The sequence below is a fragment of the Alligator mississippiensis genome, chromosome 2, assembly GCF_030867095.1.
Source record: "Alligator mississippiensis isolate rAllMis1 chromosome 2, rAllMis1, whole genome shotgun sequence".
NCBI classification, from domain to species: Eukaryota; Metazoa; Chordata; order Crocodylia; family Alligatoridae; genus Alligator; species Alligator mississippiensis.
Genome location: NC_081825.1, coordinates 64,084,996 through 64,101,841, shown reverse-complemented (window position 1 = coordinate 64,101,841; position 16,846 = coordinate 64,084,996). Strand labels below are relative to the sequence as shown.

Genomic DNA, 16,846 nt, shown 5'->3' with positions numbered 1-16,846 from the left:
GATAATATGAGGACGATCGGGCTTCTCTTCCGATAGGACAGAATAGGTATTGGGATATTGTCCCGACCGCTGAACTGTCCCTTTGTGAACTTGTGGATGAGATTGATGGGGGTGCGGTATTGAGATCCACACTAACTCATCTGGTTGGAACTTGGGTTCCCAAGGTGGAGGTTTCTGGACATTAGCTTCGTCCCATAACGGTTTAGCAGTGTTTAGTGAAATAAGGACATCATGATTAAATTTAGTCCAGTTTTTAAACGTCCCTCCTCCTCTAAGGTGAAGTTGTTCTTTGTACAGACCTATGTGTCTTTCCACAACACCGCTGGACTGCGGGTGGTACGGCAAATGAAGATGCCAGGCTACATTATGAAGACGAGCGAATTTGTCCAGAGCGTTTGAATTAAACGGGGGTCCTCCATCAGACAATCTCATGGGGGGTTGCCAGGTAGCAAATACAGCAGTCAAAGCAGAAATGACAGCAGTGTCATTGCTATTCCGTAGGGGAATAACCTGTAACTGTCTTGTTCCCAAGTCGACAACAACTAATCCTTTATTTGGCGGCTTAGACCCTGGGAGGGGTCCCAGCAAATCTACCTGCCAAACTTTTCCTGCCTGAAACTGTGAAGAATTGAAAGCTCCGAGCTGATGTTTGGTTCTGTGGCAGTTTTCTTTAGCACATATCTCAAAGGCCTGAGCTACCTTTTCCCAATTGCGCCGAGCTCCGTATGAGGCCAGCTCCATAAAGGTTCGGCACCAACGTTGATGACAAGCTCGTGGTCCCGGGTGACCCCAATTCTCATGAAGCCACACGAGGAATGGATTTACTTCAGGATCAGTGGTAGATGTGACATGCAAGACTATGTCAGTTCGGAGTGGATCTTCTAAGAAGATATCAATTACCTCATGCACTGGATCGGTATCTGGACGATGGGACTTAGCGTGCCTAATTAACGCGAGGCACACAAATTTAGTTAACGTTTCCCAAATATCTTGCCAATCATTCAAATTCTCGTAGGGAAAAGCCGTGCCCGTAAGAATTTTATAAAATCTATTGCAAATCAATTGCGATGATCAGAACTGAGAGTGTATCATTATGATGCGTTAAACAATGTTCTAGTACCTTGAGGAATCCTAATAATTCACATTTTTGGGCCGAATTATCATCTGGGTCGGCTTGAAAGATTTCCTTATCGTTGCAAGCTTTGCAATAATATCCATAGCCTCCGCCATGTTGGGAGGCCATCCACGCCGGGGCAGAAGTTCCATACAATGTAGGGACCTTCTCCTCATCTTCTGGGCTTGGATCAGGTACCGTGTCTTCCAACCTCCAACAATGCCAGTTGTACTGGTGGGTAAGCACTAGTGTATTCCAGGTCTTAGATTCGCCCTGAAAATGTGGGTCAACTCTGTCTGCATCCAGCAAGGGTAACAATGTGGCACCGGGAGCGCGTAACGTCCCATGCCCCCTTGCTAAAGGTTCCACCAGTTGTTCAGCTAGGAGGATTTTTCCTATAGCTCCATATCGATGTTGTACCTCTTGAAGTGTTTTATGGGCTGTATATACTAGCTTATCGTGAGGGTTATGTGCAACAGCCCACACGTGGTTGGTGGGGAACCCGAGGGTTATGGTAAGTGACTCACCAAGATTGATGGCATGGAGTTGTGTATCTTTAACAGTAGCTAGCAGGCGAAGCAGGTTCTGCTGATCTCTTTTTGTCCAGGGCGTAGACTTTCGGGATTTATTACAGATCTGTCACTGCAATTTGGTGAGGAGTGCCAAATCACTAGGTTCAATATAATGTCGATACCAATTCAAATGACCCAACAGCTGTTGAAAGTGCCTCTTGCTAGTAGGGAAGAATATTTTCAATGGATCGACGTCAGGACCCTCATGAGAAATTCCGTGGCGGATGGAACCGATGTATTGAGTACCAAGGAATGTAATGTCATCTACAGGTTGTAAACACGACTTTTCCTCGTTGATTGTCCATCCCTCACTCTGAAGGTGAGTGACTAGTTGACTGACTATACTAGTAACTACGGAACTATCGCGACCCATGATGGCGATATCATCAACGTAACTCCAAATCTTTAGTTCCTTCTCTTGAGGAAGAGAATATGAAGCTCCAAAATGATTTAGGGTGTTATTCATGGCACCTGTGGCTAGTGATGGAGCGTTACGATATCCTTGTGGACACACTGTCCACCTATACGTGATGCCATCAATACACATGTTTAGTATTCCTTCCAGGTCAGTTATCGGGATGGAAAAGAACATATTTTTAAGATCCAATGTGACTCCAACCCACTTACTTTGTTGGAACTGTGCCATCTCAAACATACACTGTGGCAGAGTAGACGGATTAGGTTGTTGAAGTACCTGACACCTTTTGTTGACTTCTCTGTAGTCTACAACCAACCGGGCTTCATTAGGCTTTCCAGGTTTCGCTACCCCCCCAATCCTGATGACAGGTAGGTGCTGGCTGTTACAGTCTTAATACAGCCTCGTCGCTCGAGCCGCCTCAGGAGGTCAGTAAGGGACTGCTTTAGCGAACCCTTAGTCAGGATTGGTCGATATCGCCAGGTGGAGTTGTTACGAAGCATTGGTCGATGCCAATCCAGTTCTGGGATAATAATGGGTAATGCCTGTAGCACTTGTTCTTTAAGGTCAAGCGCTTTTATCCCCAGGATCTCTAAAATGTTGATTCCCCCTAGGACAGCCTCTAGGGGATATCGGTAACCTTGGACCCAAAATTTGACCTTCGTTGTGACAGCGATAGCGTTAAGCCCTTGTACCTTGATCGTTTTGGCGGTCTTTTGATGAGGTATCAGTGAGGTAATCACATTGGTCTGAGCTCCAGTATCGAGAAGGAAGAATGCTTGTTGTTGGTCATCCGGATCGGTAGGGTTGCAAACAGTAGGTTCAGCATATGGTCAAGAATCCGTAGGGTCAGGTCTGAACTGGAGAAGGCCGCCGGCGGAGCCGACGGCCATCACTCATTTTTTGATGAGTCCTCGAATTTGAATCCTAATGCTTCAGCCAGATGAGACTGGCCCCTTTCTCCCAAATTCGTAGCTGTGCCCTTGTAAGTCCAGTACGGGAGAGAAGAAAACCAAACATGGTTCTTTCCCTCAGGGTTCTCTCCTTTGGGGTTCCTGGAGGTGACCACCCTTGCTCTCGTCGAGGGATAAATTCTTGCCGTCTGGGTCTCAGTGTTCCGGCTGGGTATACCGAAGATCAGTCCCTTATGGTATCAGAAGCTTGTTCACTTTGTTGCATAAGTGCTTGTAGACGTGGGAGATGGCCCAAGAGATTTCCCACCGGTTGACCTGCCACTGGGTTCAAGAAGAGTCGGAGTGTAACGGCATTTGCTCCTCCGTATACGTCCACGCAGGCCTCTATAGCTTTCAAGGGCGTTGGGATTGCCCCGGGATCCGATAGGTGGCGATGAGCCCATCTCTCTTTTCGTTGTACGGCTGTTAGTCCCATTGGATTTGTTCTCGGGCTCCATGAGAGATATGACACCCCAACTATAGCCAGGAGGAGTTGCTCCACAGTAGCCTTCTGTGGATGACCTTCGTGCCAGGTGTGAAATTTGTGGGTTACCTGTCCCACTACGAGCGCCGGGATCAGGATGGGCCAGTGGGCACTGTCTGTGACCACATTCAAATCGGTAGCATGCCCACCACTCCATGCCGCCTGTCGGGTCAAGGCACTCGCTTCTTCTTTATCCAAGGTGTCAGATCCGAATTCCACTATTAACCGCCCTAACCACATTGCTAAGGTCTCGCCTGATCTTATTTTAGATTCCTTGCAAAGCTCTTGAATTTCTGGTCTGGTGCGTGTGTGTGAGATAACAGTGGTACGTGTAGCACCATCTTCATCTGCAACATGCTTCGTCACAGCTAGTGGGTGAGCTGCAGTAGAGAAAGAGTTAAATTCTTCGTCTGAGAGCGTTGGGTATATCTCTCCTCCCATTGCCCCCTCCCCTTGGCAAGGAGGTGGGGCCGCTGGGAATGACGTCACCTCAGGGGGCGGAGGCGCTAGGCGGATCCCCGCCGGGTCTTCTGAAGCTCCGCCCCTCTTTTCCGGGTTCCCCAGATGGCTCGCGCTTCTTTCGGCGCCATTTTCTGCTAGCGGTATCATGCGGCCGGTGCTATTAATAAGCGCCGCTCTGAAGCCTTTTGCTGCCCGCTTCAGCGACTCCTTACGCGCCGTATGCATCTGTGCCTCTACATTTGCGTATTCCCTTAGTAGACCCGCTACTGTACGGAACAGCACATTTATCATTTTTCCCTTCTTCCATTTGGTCAGACCCATTCTCGGCACATGACGGCCCTTAGTTTCCAAATCCTCCCAGACCTGAACGAGGAGCTCATGACCCCGCAACTCAGGCACCAAATCCGGACAGTTGAACCAGTCTGTGGGGGTGGATTCCCCTCCTTCCCTTAAGTATCGGATGCATTGAGTGAACTCTTGAGCGGGGGTCAGCTTCTCTGCCTTCCGCGCTTTCACCCCAGCTAAGGATATGGTTGAGGTTTCCTCCGGGGGTTGATAATAGACCCGGTCGCTCCCCATTATGCATCCGAACTCCCCAAGGGATAGCTTAGTTCTCCATTCCTTCACTAGGCTTCTTCTCTCTTTACGGAGAAGTAACCATCAATATTTCTTTCATCCCCTTCTACCGCCTGGTGGTAAGCGATATGCGCCCATAGATCGTTGGCATTCTCTACATGGCGGGTCCCGGTGCGCCAGGGGCAGCACCTGATTAGGTTCTTCTCCATCACCGTGCCCTTTAATCCCATCTTCGTTGCCACGTCTCGGATGGCCAAAGCCAACTCAAGGTGATTCAATAATTACTCGTTTGTCGGGGCGGGCTGGTGAATAGAGAGGCCGAGAAAGCTTTATGGTTGTAAAACTTTACTTACGTTGCTTGCGGTTGCAACAAAAATGGTCCGGTCGTCTGAACAACTACGTTAGTTGTTCCAGCTGGCAGGGCTCAGGCCAGCACGTCCGTCTACAAATCGGGCCGGCAGGGAAAGGGATACATCTGGGATTGCGCTCGGTGACGGGGAGACGAATCGATAGGTGATCAGGCTATCGATTAGCTCAGCCACGAGTCAGATCTCTTCAGAAGCACTCTGCAGCGTGCTCAAAGTTCTCCGACTTGGGCGGAAGTCACGTGAATTTCTAAACGGCTAGCAAGCCAATTACTAGCCGCCATGTAGGAATAATTTAGAACTGGCCAATAGCGGGACACAAATTTGCATTCGAATGGTGGGAACTCTCTTGCACCGGGGGTTTTCTGCTGCAACAGAAAACCTTTACTTTGCAAGAGGCTCTCACGTGGCGGGAAAATTCCACCATGCCGAGGCACCAAAATCACTGGGTTGTGACAGGGGGAAGTTCCCATAGGCCAAGATCTTACTGCCGAGCAGCGGAGGCAGCTGGCCAGGCTAATTCAGGACTTTGCCAATGTGTTCAGTGAGATAGCCGGTAAAGCCCGAGGCGCAATACATATGATTGTGATGCTCGAAGGGCCTATAGGAAGACAAAGATGGCGACAGATACCCTACCATCAGTATCCAATGGTAAAGGAAGAGATAAAGAAAATTCTGGAGCAAGGGATTATTAGGGAACCCTGGAGCCCCTGGCGCAGCCCAATAGTGATGTTCCCGAAGGCTGATGGAACGTCACGGCTATGTATCAACTTCTGTATTTCCGTTATTATTTGCTTGGCCGAGAGCTCATGGTTATAACGGACCATGCCCCTTTGAAATGGCTCCAGTCAGCTAAAACGGACATTACACAAATCACATGCTGGGCCGTGATGTTACAGCCATTTCAGATCTCAATGGAGTACAAACCAGGGAAAAGCAATATAGTTGCTGACTTCCTATCTCACTGCCATTCAGGGGAGGTGATGTCACCAGGGGGAGACATCACCACCAGCACCAGGTAATAAGAGAAGATCGCACTGTGGTGTCATGAGGGAGGGATATGTGAGAGGGGAAGAGAGAGCCCCTCGCCCCCGACTCACTCCATTACTCACCGCAGGGGAAGTGATGGGCAGAAGCTGCGGCAAGACACCGAGACAGCAAGCTCAGACAGACCAGTTTCGGAGCTGCCTGAGCCTGCAAATCAGTGGCAAAAGGGGGAGTGGCCAGATAGAGGCACAGGCCATTCAAATGGCAGCTGGGAACACAGTTGCAGGGCATGCAGGAGAGAGAGAGAATGCCAGTGGGGAGATGCCAGGGCATGCCCCCAAGAGAAGCCCGGGGAGTGCTGCAGAGCATGGCACTGGGGAGAAGTGGCATGCCTAGGAGATGCTCCAGGAGGTAGGTCTGGCAAGGCCGCTGGGTGCAGTGAAGAAACCTGAGCAGCACACCATGGAGCCGCAGGAGGCGGCAGAAGCCCCACCACAGAACACGGTAAAAGGGAGGCATACGGTGCAGGGGCCGAGAGGACCAGGCCAAATGCTGCAGCAACACAAAACCTACCGGGGACCTACAAAGAGGGAAAGAAGCTGGGGGTTGCACCAGGCAGCAAGACAGATGACAGTGCAGGGCTATGGCAGCCTGAGGCCAACTCAGGAGGGAGAGCCATGTGGAACGGCCAAGGCCAGCGATGAGAGCAGCACCGGGAGTGGACTGGACAACCCAGCCTCAGGTCAGACAAGGATGAGGTGGGAAGGGGCAGGGACCCAGAGAAGTATCTCACAAGACAACAACCAAGGGTGCAGCGGGGAGCTGCTGGCCCAGCAGGCAACCCTTGAGCAGGGAGAGTGAAAAGCCCCAGCCGGGCTATCTGTGGGGCCTGGGAGATGAGACACAGGGCCTCATAAGTGAATGCTGATTATTTTCTGTTCCATTGTTGTTATCCTTAAGTTCCTTTTCTGTCGCCATTGGCATTATCCTTAAGTTCCAGGTTACCTCAAGATTGAGGTGACTTTCATTGCAAAGCCCTGGGTCCATGGTCAAAGGATGTCCTGTAAAGAATTTGCAGGCAGGAGGTCAGCACCCTCAAGAAGCGGGATGCTACAGGTAAGAAGTCATCACTTATAAGTGAGACCTCCAGAAATGAAGGGTCATCTCAGCCATGGATGTGGTAAGGATGAGTGTGATGACTGTAGGTGTCATAGGGCTTGCTGCCAGTGCCCTGAGTTCGTTTCCCTACAGGCGGTGATAGGGTGGACCTCGACTTTGGATCACCTGGTCTGCCAGGAAGCTGGTCTTATGCGTCTCACCTGCCACGACTTTGATGATATTATCTTGCTAAGAGGTAATGCCCAAGGTGATCCTACCAGGTCTCAATCCTTGTTTTCTTCTGTGGGGCTCCAAACCTCCCCTTTACCCCACCCTAGGCTCTCCAGATGGCACTCGTAGTTTTCTGCAGCCAGATCTTAATGCTGCCTTTTGGTCTACTGTTCTGCCCTCAGCCATCAGGGTGACCATCGGCTTTAGTTAGGCGCACAACCTTCCAGGGGCTGGCCCGGGCCTGTACCCAAATATGAAAAAGAAAGCAAAACCCAACTGCTCTCAGTCTCTTTGTCACACTCAGTCAATGTCCCCTTCACTTGGGGTCAGGCTCTCATGTCCAAATCGCAACAGAGAAAAACCCAGTTAATCCAGTCACTGATCTGCACAGGCGTGCCCCGGCTTACTTGTGAACATTCACTGTCCCAATGGGATTTCTCCCAAGTGCAGCGAAGCTCTAACCTGAAAACAGCAATTCTTCAGGCCTCTCTCCCAGATCCTCGATGTCACTCCACTCCAGGGATTATCAGAAGCCTTGTGTGGGCAGACCTCCACCTGCTTCCTTCTCTGGGTGACACCCACAGCATTTCTCCGGCAGGGTTAGCAACATTTGCCTGCCGGGATGCTCAGACGCTCCTCTCTCTCCGGCTCGCAGGGAATCAACCCACTTCTGCCCCTCTCCAGGACTGGAAATACCACTGAGCAGCTTCCTTCCTCCAATCTGGAGCAAGATGCTGCTCTGGAAGTGTAGTGATTGCTCCTCTTCTCTTCCGGTCTCCAGCTGCAGCCCCACCGGTCATCCATGCTGTAAGTGCTGCTTGCTTTCACTTTCCGTTCGTCTCTGCCAGCTGCTTTTCTTCTCCCAACCTCCCTTGTCCAGCACATGAGGCACCTCGGGGCTTTTGTTTTCCCTCTCTCAATCCTTCGCAGAGAGGTAAAGGGAAGGTTGAAGACCCACGAAGAAACCCAGGTACGAGATCCCATGGACCACCTACCAGGAACTGTATCCAGAGAGAAAGAGCTAAGGCATGGCAGGTGAGAAGGAGCAGCACTCAGATCACATAAGTGGTGCTAAATTGGGATCCCACCCTGATGTTGCTGGGGACAAGACACCTGTCACAAGGGGGCCTAAGCTCTACAACACCTACCAGCAACACTCTTCTTGAAGATACCACTGAATTAAGAGCAAATGGGGAGAAAATATTTAGCAAAATGAAGTCTATAAATCCAGCAACAATCTATGCACATATAAAAAACAAGGATATTTTTAGGTGATATGTTTTACTGGACTAACTGTAGAACTGAGAGAGATTTTAGACAAACTTTCAGGTACAAGGTACCCTTATTTCTTGGACCATCATGGCTGCACCATCATTCCAACACCACTATGCAGATAGAGACCTGCACATGTGCAGCTCAAATCAGGAGAAGACTGTTGGAAGATTGTGAAAAAATGTTTGAAAATAATTTAATTTCCTCCTTAGCACTGCTTCACCTTCATAAAGGGCTGCCAATGGGAGCAGGCAAAACTGGCAATTTTCCTATTTCAAATGCAAGCCACCTCTAGATACTGCATCTTTTGCCCAAGTGCCCCAAAGTAATTTGCTTTTAAGTGTCCTTAAAAAGAAAAGTATTCATGACATGGACCATTTAAAAATATATTTACTAACAGGCTGTTTCTCACATAAAAGTCTCAACACTTATGTATGGGATAATATATGCATGATTAAACCATTTAACCATACACTGCTGGTTGCCTCTAACTTTGTTCCTTTTTATGGCCTTTCATAAGAAAGTAGGGGTTTTTTTTAATATTTATAAAGTATCAATAAAATACACCAAAATGTATACCTATTTTGTACTTTAGGATGAATACATATCATTAGTATTTTTTATCTAGTCCCTAAATATGCTAGGCTTTTTTTTTTCTTTCCACATACCATATTGAGTGCTTTTTCAAGCAACCTAAGGTCTTACCTCAGGAAAACCAAGCAGAGATTTTGTAAAGTCAGAAGATCCTATGCATATTTATGGATTGCTAGAATACCTCTACATGAAGTGGATTTTGGTTTGATAAAACACAACATGGTGATAAGTAATTTAGATATGATAAGAAAGAAGGAAAAGAATAATTATCTCAACAATATCGGTCACCTTTAACATATTAGGAATATCTGTGACTTTCATTGGATACAATTTCAGAGGTATTTCAGATGCTATTGTTAACCTGGTTGGTTAAACATTCCATACAGATGTTCGGAGAAGTTAGGGGGAGGCTAGATGGAATTAGAAATGGCCACCCAATCTAACCTAATTCACTCAGGTGCAGACCTAACACTTAGATCCACCTAACTAGGGAACTACATGCAAACTATACAGTAGTTCAGGAAGGTTAGATTGGTCTAAAATTGGCCAACTTAATCTTAGTTCACTGTAGCTCAGAAGCAGTCTAATTTACTACTGGAAACCCTAATAGCCCCCCTGATCCTGCCAAACCCTCTTGAACTCCTTGTATTTGATACTATAATATCTTGTTACAAAATTGCCACAATAGGAAATTACAGGATAACAACAGGATAAGCAAAGGTGAAATTTTTGGCAATAAAAATTCAATGGGAGTTTTACTATTAGCTTCAAATGGGAAGAGATTTTTTTCCTGTAGATTCTCTTTCCATTTCTGCCGTTAACTCTGGAGTAAAACAAATCACAAATAATATAATACATTTTCCATAATAAAATAAGTGTGCTTTTTTTCTAGTTTCCTTCATAAGATTACTTGCCTCCTAAACCACTTCATTATGTTTGACTTTTCTCCTTGAATAATCCTTCTTAACATCTTGTTAATGGAATATGTTTATCCTCTTTTCATATTGAAGATGTCCTTACTTTTAAATTTTCTCCGGCATTTTTATACAATTTCATCCCTGTCTTCAATAATTAATTAAAACTACTTCTTCAGCATAATTTTTTTTTAAATGAGAAAAAAAGTTTCTCTTACTCCTTAAACTTTCTTGATTGTAAGAAAAAAAAAAAACCCACAACATCTCATATCAACCAACTTCTAAGTTGACCGAATAATTTGTAAATTTATCAGCACTTACATAAAATTGGTCCTACCATATCATCTGTTCTATACAATATAATAGCAGTAATGAACTCTTTAAACTTGTGTATATTTTTTCATTGAAATGCACCCCAACAACAACACTGGAGCTAATTCTGATAAACTATTATATTTGGAAATATTCAACAAACGCACCTACCAACTAGCAATAGTTACCATCTATGAGACTTGGCCCAGCTGTCTGTGTCATGAATTTATGTTCCTTATTGTCATATCCTAACCAGCTTATTAATACAATACTTTTTAATTTACTGGGCACATGGCATTTATACCTGGCTGCATATAACAAAAGTAAAACTGGTAAAACGTTATAGAACTGGCAAAAATGTGTCTATTAAACATTAGCATACCAGTGCTGCCATTGCCCAACCAGTCTTGTTGTAGATGAACTCCAAATTATTTCTTCGCAAATACAGCAAACCACCAACAAGCGACACTAAAAGAGCCAGTGCAATAGTACCTGAATAATTCGGAGGCCTGAATACCCTAATCTGCAGGATTTAAGAGAGAAACAGACAGACAGACAAGGAACCATGAGAAATATAATATGCAAGATTACACATACAAAGACAGTGTTAAAACTTGTTTTTACAAGACACAATACATGGTATTCTTTATGTTAAGGATGTCCTCATATAAAAACGATCTATGAAAGAGAATATTGTTAATGCCTTTTACACATCATAAGATTTGATGTTAATATCTGAAAGGGATCTTTTGCTTGTGAAAGGGATCCCTAAAAATCTGCCATTGGATGGAATTTTAGAAAGCTTTACATTTCATCTTTAAAAATTTTGAACTATATAAAGGCTAGAAAAAAAATCAGGTTTCTTCAAAATATTTGCATATTGTTAGGTCAGTGCTCTTATTTAGCATTAATACACACCTTTAAACCTAACACTTTTGTAATTAGCATTATAAACATGCACTCTATTTTTTCAATTATGGTAACTGTCACAATATCATTATTCATTTTCTTCTAGAATAAGACAGGATAGGAATATAAACACGAAAGTCAGATTGAAACACACCATTAAAACTGTAGAAGTTCCAACTATCACATTATTTATTGTTTTATTACTGTATAGATTTCATGCGAGGAAAAATAGTATTACAGGAAAAAGAGCTCATCACAAAATACAAAGATAAATTTAGATCGGTCTTTTAACTTTGTCAAGTGACTTACATGAACATCTGTTCTGTCAGCTATCCACTTAGCTAGCTGCTCTGCTGCAAATCCGATTCTCTGCAGGTCGAAGGTGTCAGCTCTCTTGGGTTTACCTTTTGGAGGAAAATGCATGAACGTTGGAGCAGAGTTCATGTTGAGCTACAAAAAACAGAGAAAATAGAACAAAATATTACATAAAAAACTTGCTTTAGCTTCTTTGTATCATGCAACATACATAGGCAAGATGCTGTTAAGTCACTCTCCAGAGCTCTAAATTACTTTTTCTTAAAGTTCAATATGTTATCTATTAGTGAAAAAGTGCTAGGTACTAGTATTCCTTCCCATTTCTTCACTCAGGCTTCTTAAGACAATTCAATAAACCCTACTGTAAGCTTCAAGACTTGTGCTGTTAAATATTTAGCAAAGTCACGTTCTTTTAAAAAGATGTTGAATAAAGCAAACACAAATGTACATGTGTTGAAGTGAATGGGACTATTCATGATGCACAGTGTTCATCACACATGAAGAACTGCAGAGGATCATGGTCTTCAATACTGGTGGAAGGTGGGGAGGGGGAAGAAACAGCAAACAGCAAATATTCAACAGTTCGTGGACATTTCTTTAAAAAAAATCCTCAGCAACTTGGTGACTGAATGCCATTTACATTACTCATTTAAACGGGCGGGGCTGGAACAGAGTAATATATTTTTCCTATAGGGAATTTCTCAAAAACTTTGGATTTCATAAACGGATCGAAATGTATACATGAGTATATGTATGTGTGTATAAAGTGATTTTAAATTAAATGTAAAAATACTGTAGGTGATATAATCTAAATTAATTGAAATCCTTAAGTGAAAAAGTACGGAACCATTTTGATTACTTGGACTTGACTGCTTTTCCCCAGTACAATAAATTTACTATATTACTGAAATAGATTATTTAAACCTGAAGAACTTGGTTAAATTTATAACATTTAAAATAAGCTATTAAATAGGCTTTTCTAGTAAGTAAAAGGTAAGTCCTTTTAGTTAGCTACTGTTGAAATATAATTCTCAGAATATTTGGATTAAGAGGAATGCTGTGAAATCATTTAATAGAACATGATATTAAGATATAAGTTCTGTCAGAGGTACTTTTAAATAGCTATAGTCAAGTTTCATGGGATTTACAATTGATTTATCTATTCTATGCAAACATAATGAAAGCTAAAGTCAAATGACATACTTTTATATCAAATCTGACCAACATACAGCAATAGCTGCAATCACATAGCTATAATAGTACAGGCTGCTGTCAAGACTTAAAATCACTTATGCTATTATAATTACTTCAGATTCCTATTGCCACAATATATTTTTCCTACAGAAATTTTTGATAACTTGATACAAAAAAGTGAAATCATTGTTTAGTTCTGAAAATTACAAAAACTGTCTGGAATCCTCAAAGACAACGTACAAACTCACTGTAAACACAATCATGTCCAAGATCACTGGAGGGGATGCAGGGGCATTTTTTGGTTTTGTTTTGTTTTTTATTTTTATTGTGGTAATACACTGAACCAAACATGTCTCCTTTACATAAATTACTATGCAAAAGGCACTACTTTGAGGTTTTTTGTGTGAAAGGAAATAGGGTAAACATGCATGAGATTCATTTGCACTAAAAATAACAACCAAGTGTTTATTTGTACGCAACACAGTCCAACAAGGCAGTTATTTGAACACAGCTAAGTTGTTTTTTTCTGTTACCATTTAATATTTCACAATTTACAAGGAGGGAGTAAAAACTGTTAAAAATAACATGCAGATGTAATTAATTTATCTTCTAGTTCCAAACAGAAGGGTATATAGCAAAGAACATGCAGTATTTTGATAACTGCAAGTACAGTCTCAGTTCAGCTTGAAGGCTAGGGGCAGAAATTACACATAAATCAGTATATGTGATCAGAAGCTGGTTCAAATCTGCAACATGACAGAAGCTCAGTGCACATACACTGCTTTCAAAATGGCTGAAACTGGTTTAAGATGAACCTGGATGGATGCAGTATCAGACTCAACTGATTTAGCTTAAAACCAGTTTACTGAACTTCTGTCCCAGATCCCCACCCAGACTCAAGTTAACCCAGAGTCCCCCAGCATCCCAGGATTCTTTGCACCTATCCCTGCAGGTTAAGCAGGCTAGCTTTGGCCCAAGCTGCCTGCTCAAGTCAAGCAGGAAGGCATGCTCTAATACAAGCCCCTGGCTTCTGGCCTGGCTCACTGCAGGTATGTGGTTGCATTTCTGGACTCAAAAGTGAATGCCTGTTAACTTGCTTATTGGTTCAATGTATGCAGCTTAGTCTAACCTGCAAAGATTGAAATGATTCAGCCACGGCTTTTTGACTGTTTGCCGAACTGAGTAGCCAAGTCAAAGGAAACTTCAAGATGTTAACCCATTCTATTATACCTTATTTCCAAAAGCAATTGCATGCAAATTTAGAATAATTTCTACTCTTTTCTCTATGGAGTTAAACAAATACAAAGATTAAAAAAATGCATTAGACCTAATTAAAAGTATTTATGGAAGGTGATACTTATTAAGTGCTGGTTTTCTCAAAATAACATATGGAAAAGTTTAACTGCAAACACTATTTTCACTAACCTCCAAAAAAATAACCTAGGCATTCATTTTTACACTATCCAATGCTATAGACAACTAATATGTTAACAATGAGTTGACCGAATGTATGTTCTATTTTGATCTACATAAAGTTTAATATGCTAGATTACAGAGAAAAAAACGGCCCTTTGAATTTGTTTTTGGTGGCTGTTACTGCTAGCAAAGACATATACATAAAAGCTCCTGTAACTTTATTATTACTATTATTATTATTATTGAGACTCTAATTTTTTTTTTATAACATCCCCAAAAAATTGGAAAATACAGCATTCTATGTTTTTTTACCTGTTGAAAAACATCTGCTCCTTCATCATAATCCACAATAGTGAAGAATAATTTGTTAGAAAAGGCAGATGAATAGCGCCATGAATTGGCCAAAACTTGATACTCCTCATTAGCTTGCCTGTTAGAGAAAAAGACACAGATATGCATCTGTATAAAATTCATTACCAGCAAAGATTCTATAACCATTTTAAGCCAATTGTAGATTAACCAAAAGGTTAATAAACACTCTCAGTTCTCATGCCATTATGTTTTATTTTTGTTTTTATTCACTTTCTATTACAAGCATTCATAATTCTGCAGTAATTTTAACACCAAAAACACCAATAAATTGCTAAAGAAAAAGGACTCCAAAGGACTCCAAAGTTTTTAATATGAAAAGCTTTACAAAATACAAGTTGAATACTCCTCAGGTTTATGCTGGAAAATGCTGAGCCAAAAATACAAATGGATTTATGTAAAGAGACCCTTGTGGACACATACAGTCCAATTTAATATATATTAAAAAACAAGCCTAAAGAAGTAGATATTCAAACCAGCAGAACATTAGAGAATTATCAATGCAATATTATTTTCCCTACAGAAGATGCACAGAGCGAGGTCTGCCAATACTTGGCTGAAAACTACTGTACCACAGAAATAGTGGCAATGACAAATGTAGAGACAATGTTGTCTATCATCTCTCTGTTCAACATCTTTTCCTACAAAAATGTATAAAAACTATCATGGATAGATATATAGTTTCTTCAGAATTGATATTGAATAGGCATTCCTAACGTAATTAGAAAACCACGTTTCTTCCAATCCAAACTGTAAAGAAGAGCCAGAGGGAAAAATAATGCAGCTGGAGGCTACATTAACTTTTGCACTGCTTCTCCTCCTTGTGTTTAGACTATCACTTCTGGGAACCATTATTAGTAGAGAGCTCAAAATGTACAGCCCTGAAACAACACAGATGTAAAGACAGAACACCTGTAATGTAAAACAGGAGGCAAATCCTGCTCTCTCCATCTCAAGAAAGAATTAGACACTATCACATACTACTTCCTGCACAGGGTGTACCAATGGAAGCACTGTGAATGGGAAAACATGACAACATAAATAAAAAATAAAATGATCATCCCTTCAAGTTACTCTTACTACAAAACACAGTTAAAACCAAACTTTCACCTTAGCTGGCCAATTAAAAGTAATTTTATTTTCCTTAAGTAAGCAACATTTACAAATACAGAAGTATGTAGCATAAACATTCACCTAGTTATTTTTAGAGTTTGGTATTTCATGCTGAAATGAGCTAACATTCATTGGCATCCTGAAGAGGGCAGTCAAGCAACATTAAATGAATGCTGCAAAGGTTTAAGTAATATCTGTAGGGGACCATTCTGTTAAACCTGCTATATTAAAACTTCACCATTTTTGTTATGAGAACAAGATGATGGTATCAGGATGAAGTGATATTATCATTCTTTTTATTCTACCCTTTTATTTTTTGTTAGACAATATTTATATAAAAATCACAAATTCTGCTTACGCCTGAGATAATCAAGAAAAGATTTCTGATTCTTTTCATGTACTTTGCATCTTTAAATTAAACCACCCTCCAATTAAGTTAATGGATAGCTGCCTTTCCAGAAAGGAACGAGGTTTCTGAGTTCACTCTTTTTTAATCCTGCTTACATTTTCTGCAACAGATAGTAGATTTGGAATCCAATTAAAAAAAATTACTGAAGATAATTTAGCAAAGTATCCTGTGAAATCTTTGTAGCAGCTTTTATAGTTTGTCTTTTCCATACCTTTTATAAACAGAAAAAAATGATAAGCTTCTGTGTTAAATGCAAATATTTGCACTAAGATTGAACCTCTCTCTTAATTCAAGAGAGGAAGGAGGTGGTTGAAAAACTATATCTGTTTCTCTTTTGAAAGGAATTTTCCTACCTCACTTATTAATGAGAACAGTCACCTCAGGTTTGAGTTCTTTTAGCTCTGCATGTATCTCAAATCAGACAATTCAGTATCATCCTCCTCATTCCTGAAGAAAGTAAGCTTTATAGTAAGCAGATATGAAATCTAAACTATTTTAGAAAATATGAAAAATAGTTTTAACGATAATGCATCCTCATGCCCATTTCTGCTTATCATGTAGATACAGATTTTACTCATGATTTCTTGCAGTCTTTCCAGCATTAATGGATGTGTACATTTTACTGAAAAGAACGGCCACAAAAAATCAAGGTTGCAACAAACTTCTGGCAATGGTATTAGCCAAAGAACTGAAAGCCAAAATATAAAGGGAAGGAGATAGCAAATGAGCAAATGACAAAAACAACAACACTGAGAACAAGTATATAAATGGG

The 16,846-nt window shown here is 42.0% G+C and overlaps 1 protein-coding gene across 8 annotated transcripts in view; it reads right to left on the bottom strand.

Annotated features, from left to right (window-relative positions):
• Positions 1–16,846, bottom strand: part of TUSC3 (tumor suppressor candidate 3) — a 324,556-nt gene that overhangs the window by 196,643 nt on the left and 111,067 nt on the right. For 7 of the 8 annotated variants that reach the window (XR_009459776.1, XM_059721779.1, XM_059721778.1 and 4 more), the window contains exons 3-5: positions 14,496–14,613; positions 11,568–11,708; positions 10,732–10,872 (exon numbers count right to left, since the gene is read on the bottom strand). Coding sequence is in view for 7 of the 8 variants with exons in the window: in XM_059721779.1 (XP_059577762.1) it covers positions 10,732–10,872; positions 11,568–11,708; positions 14,496–14,613 (400 nt within the window). In the remaining variant the exon portion in view is untranslated. The remainder of the gene's footprint in view (positions 1–10,731; positions 10,873–11,567; positions 11,709–14,495; positions 14,614–16,846) is intronic. The other variant, XM_059721782.1, reaches the window with a different exon arrangement.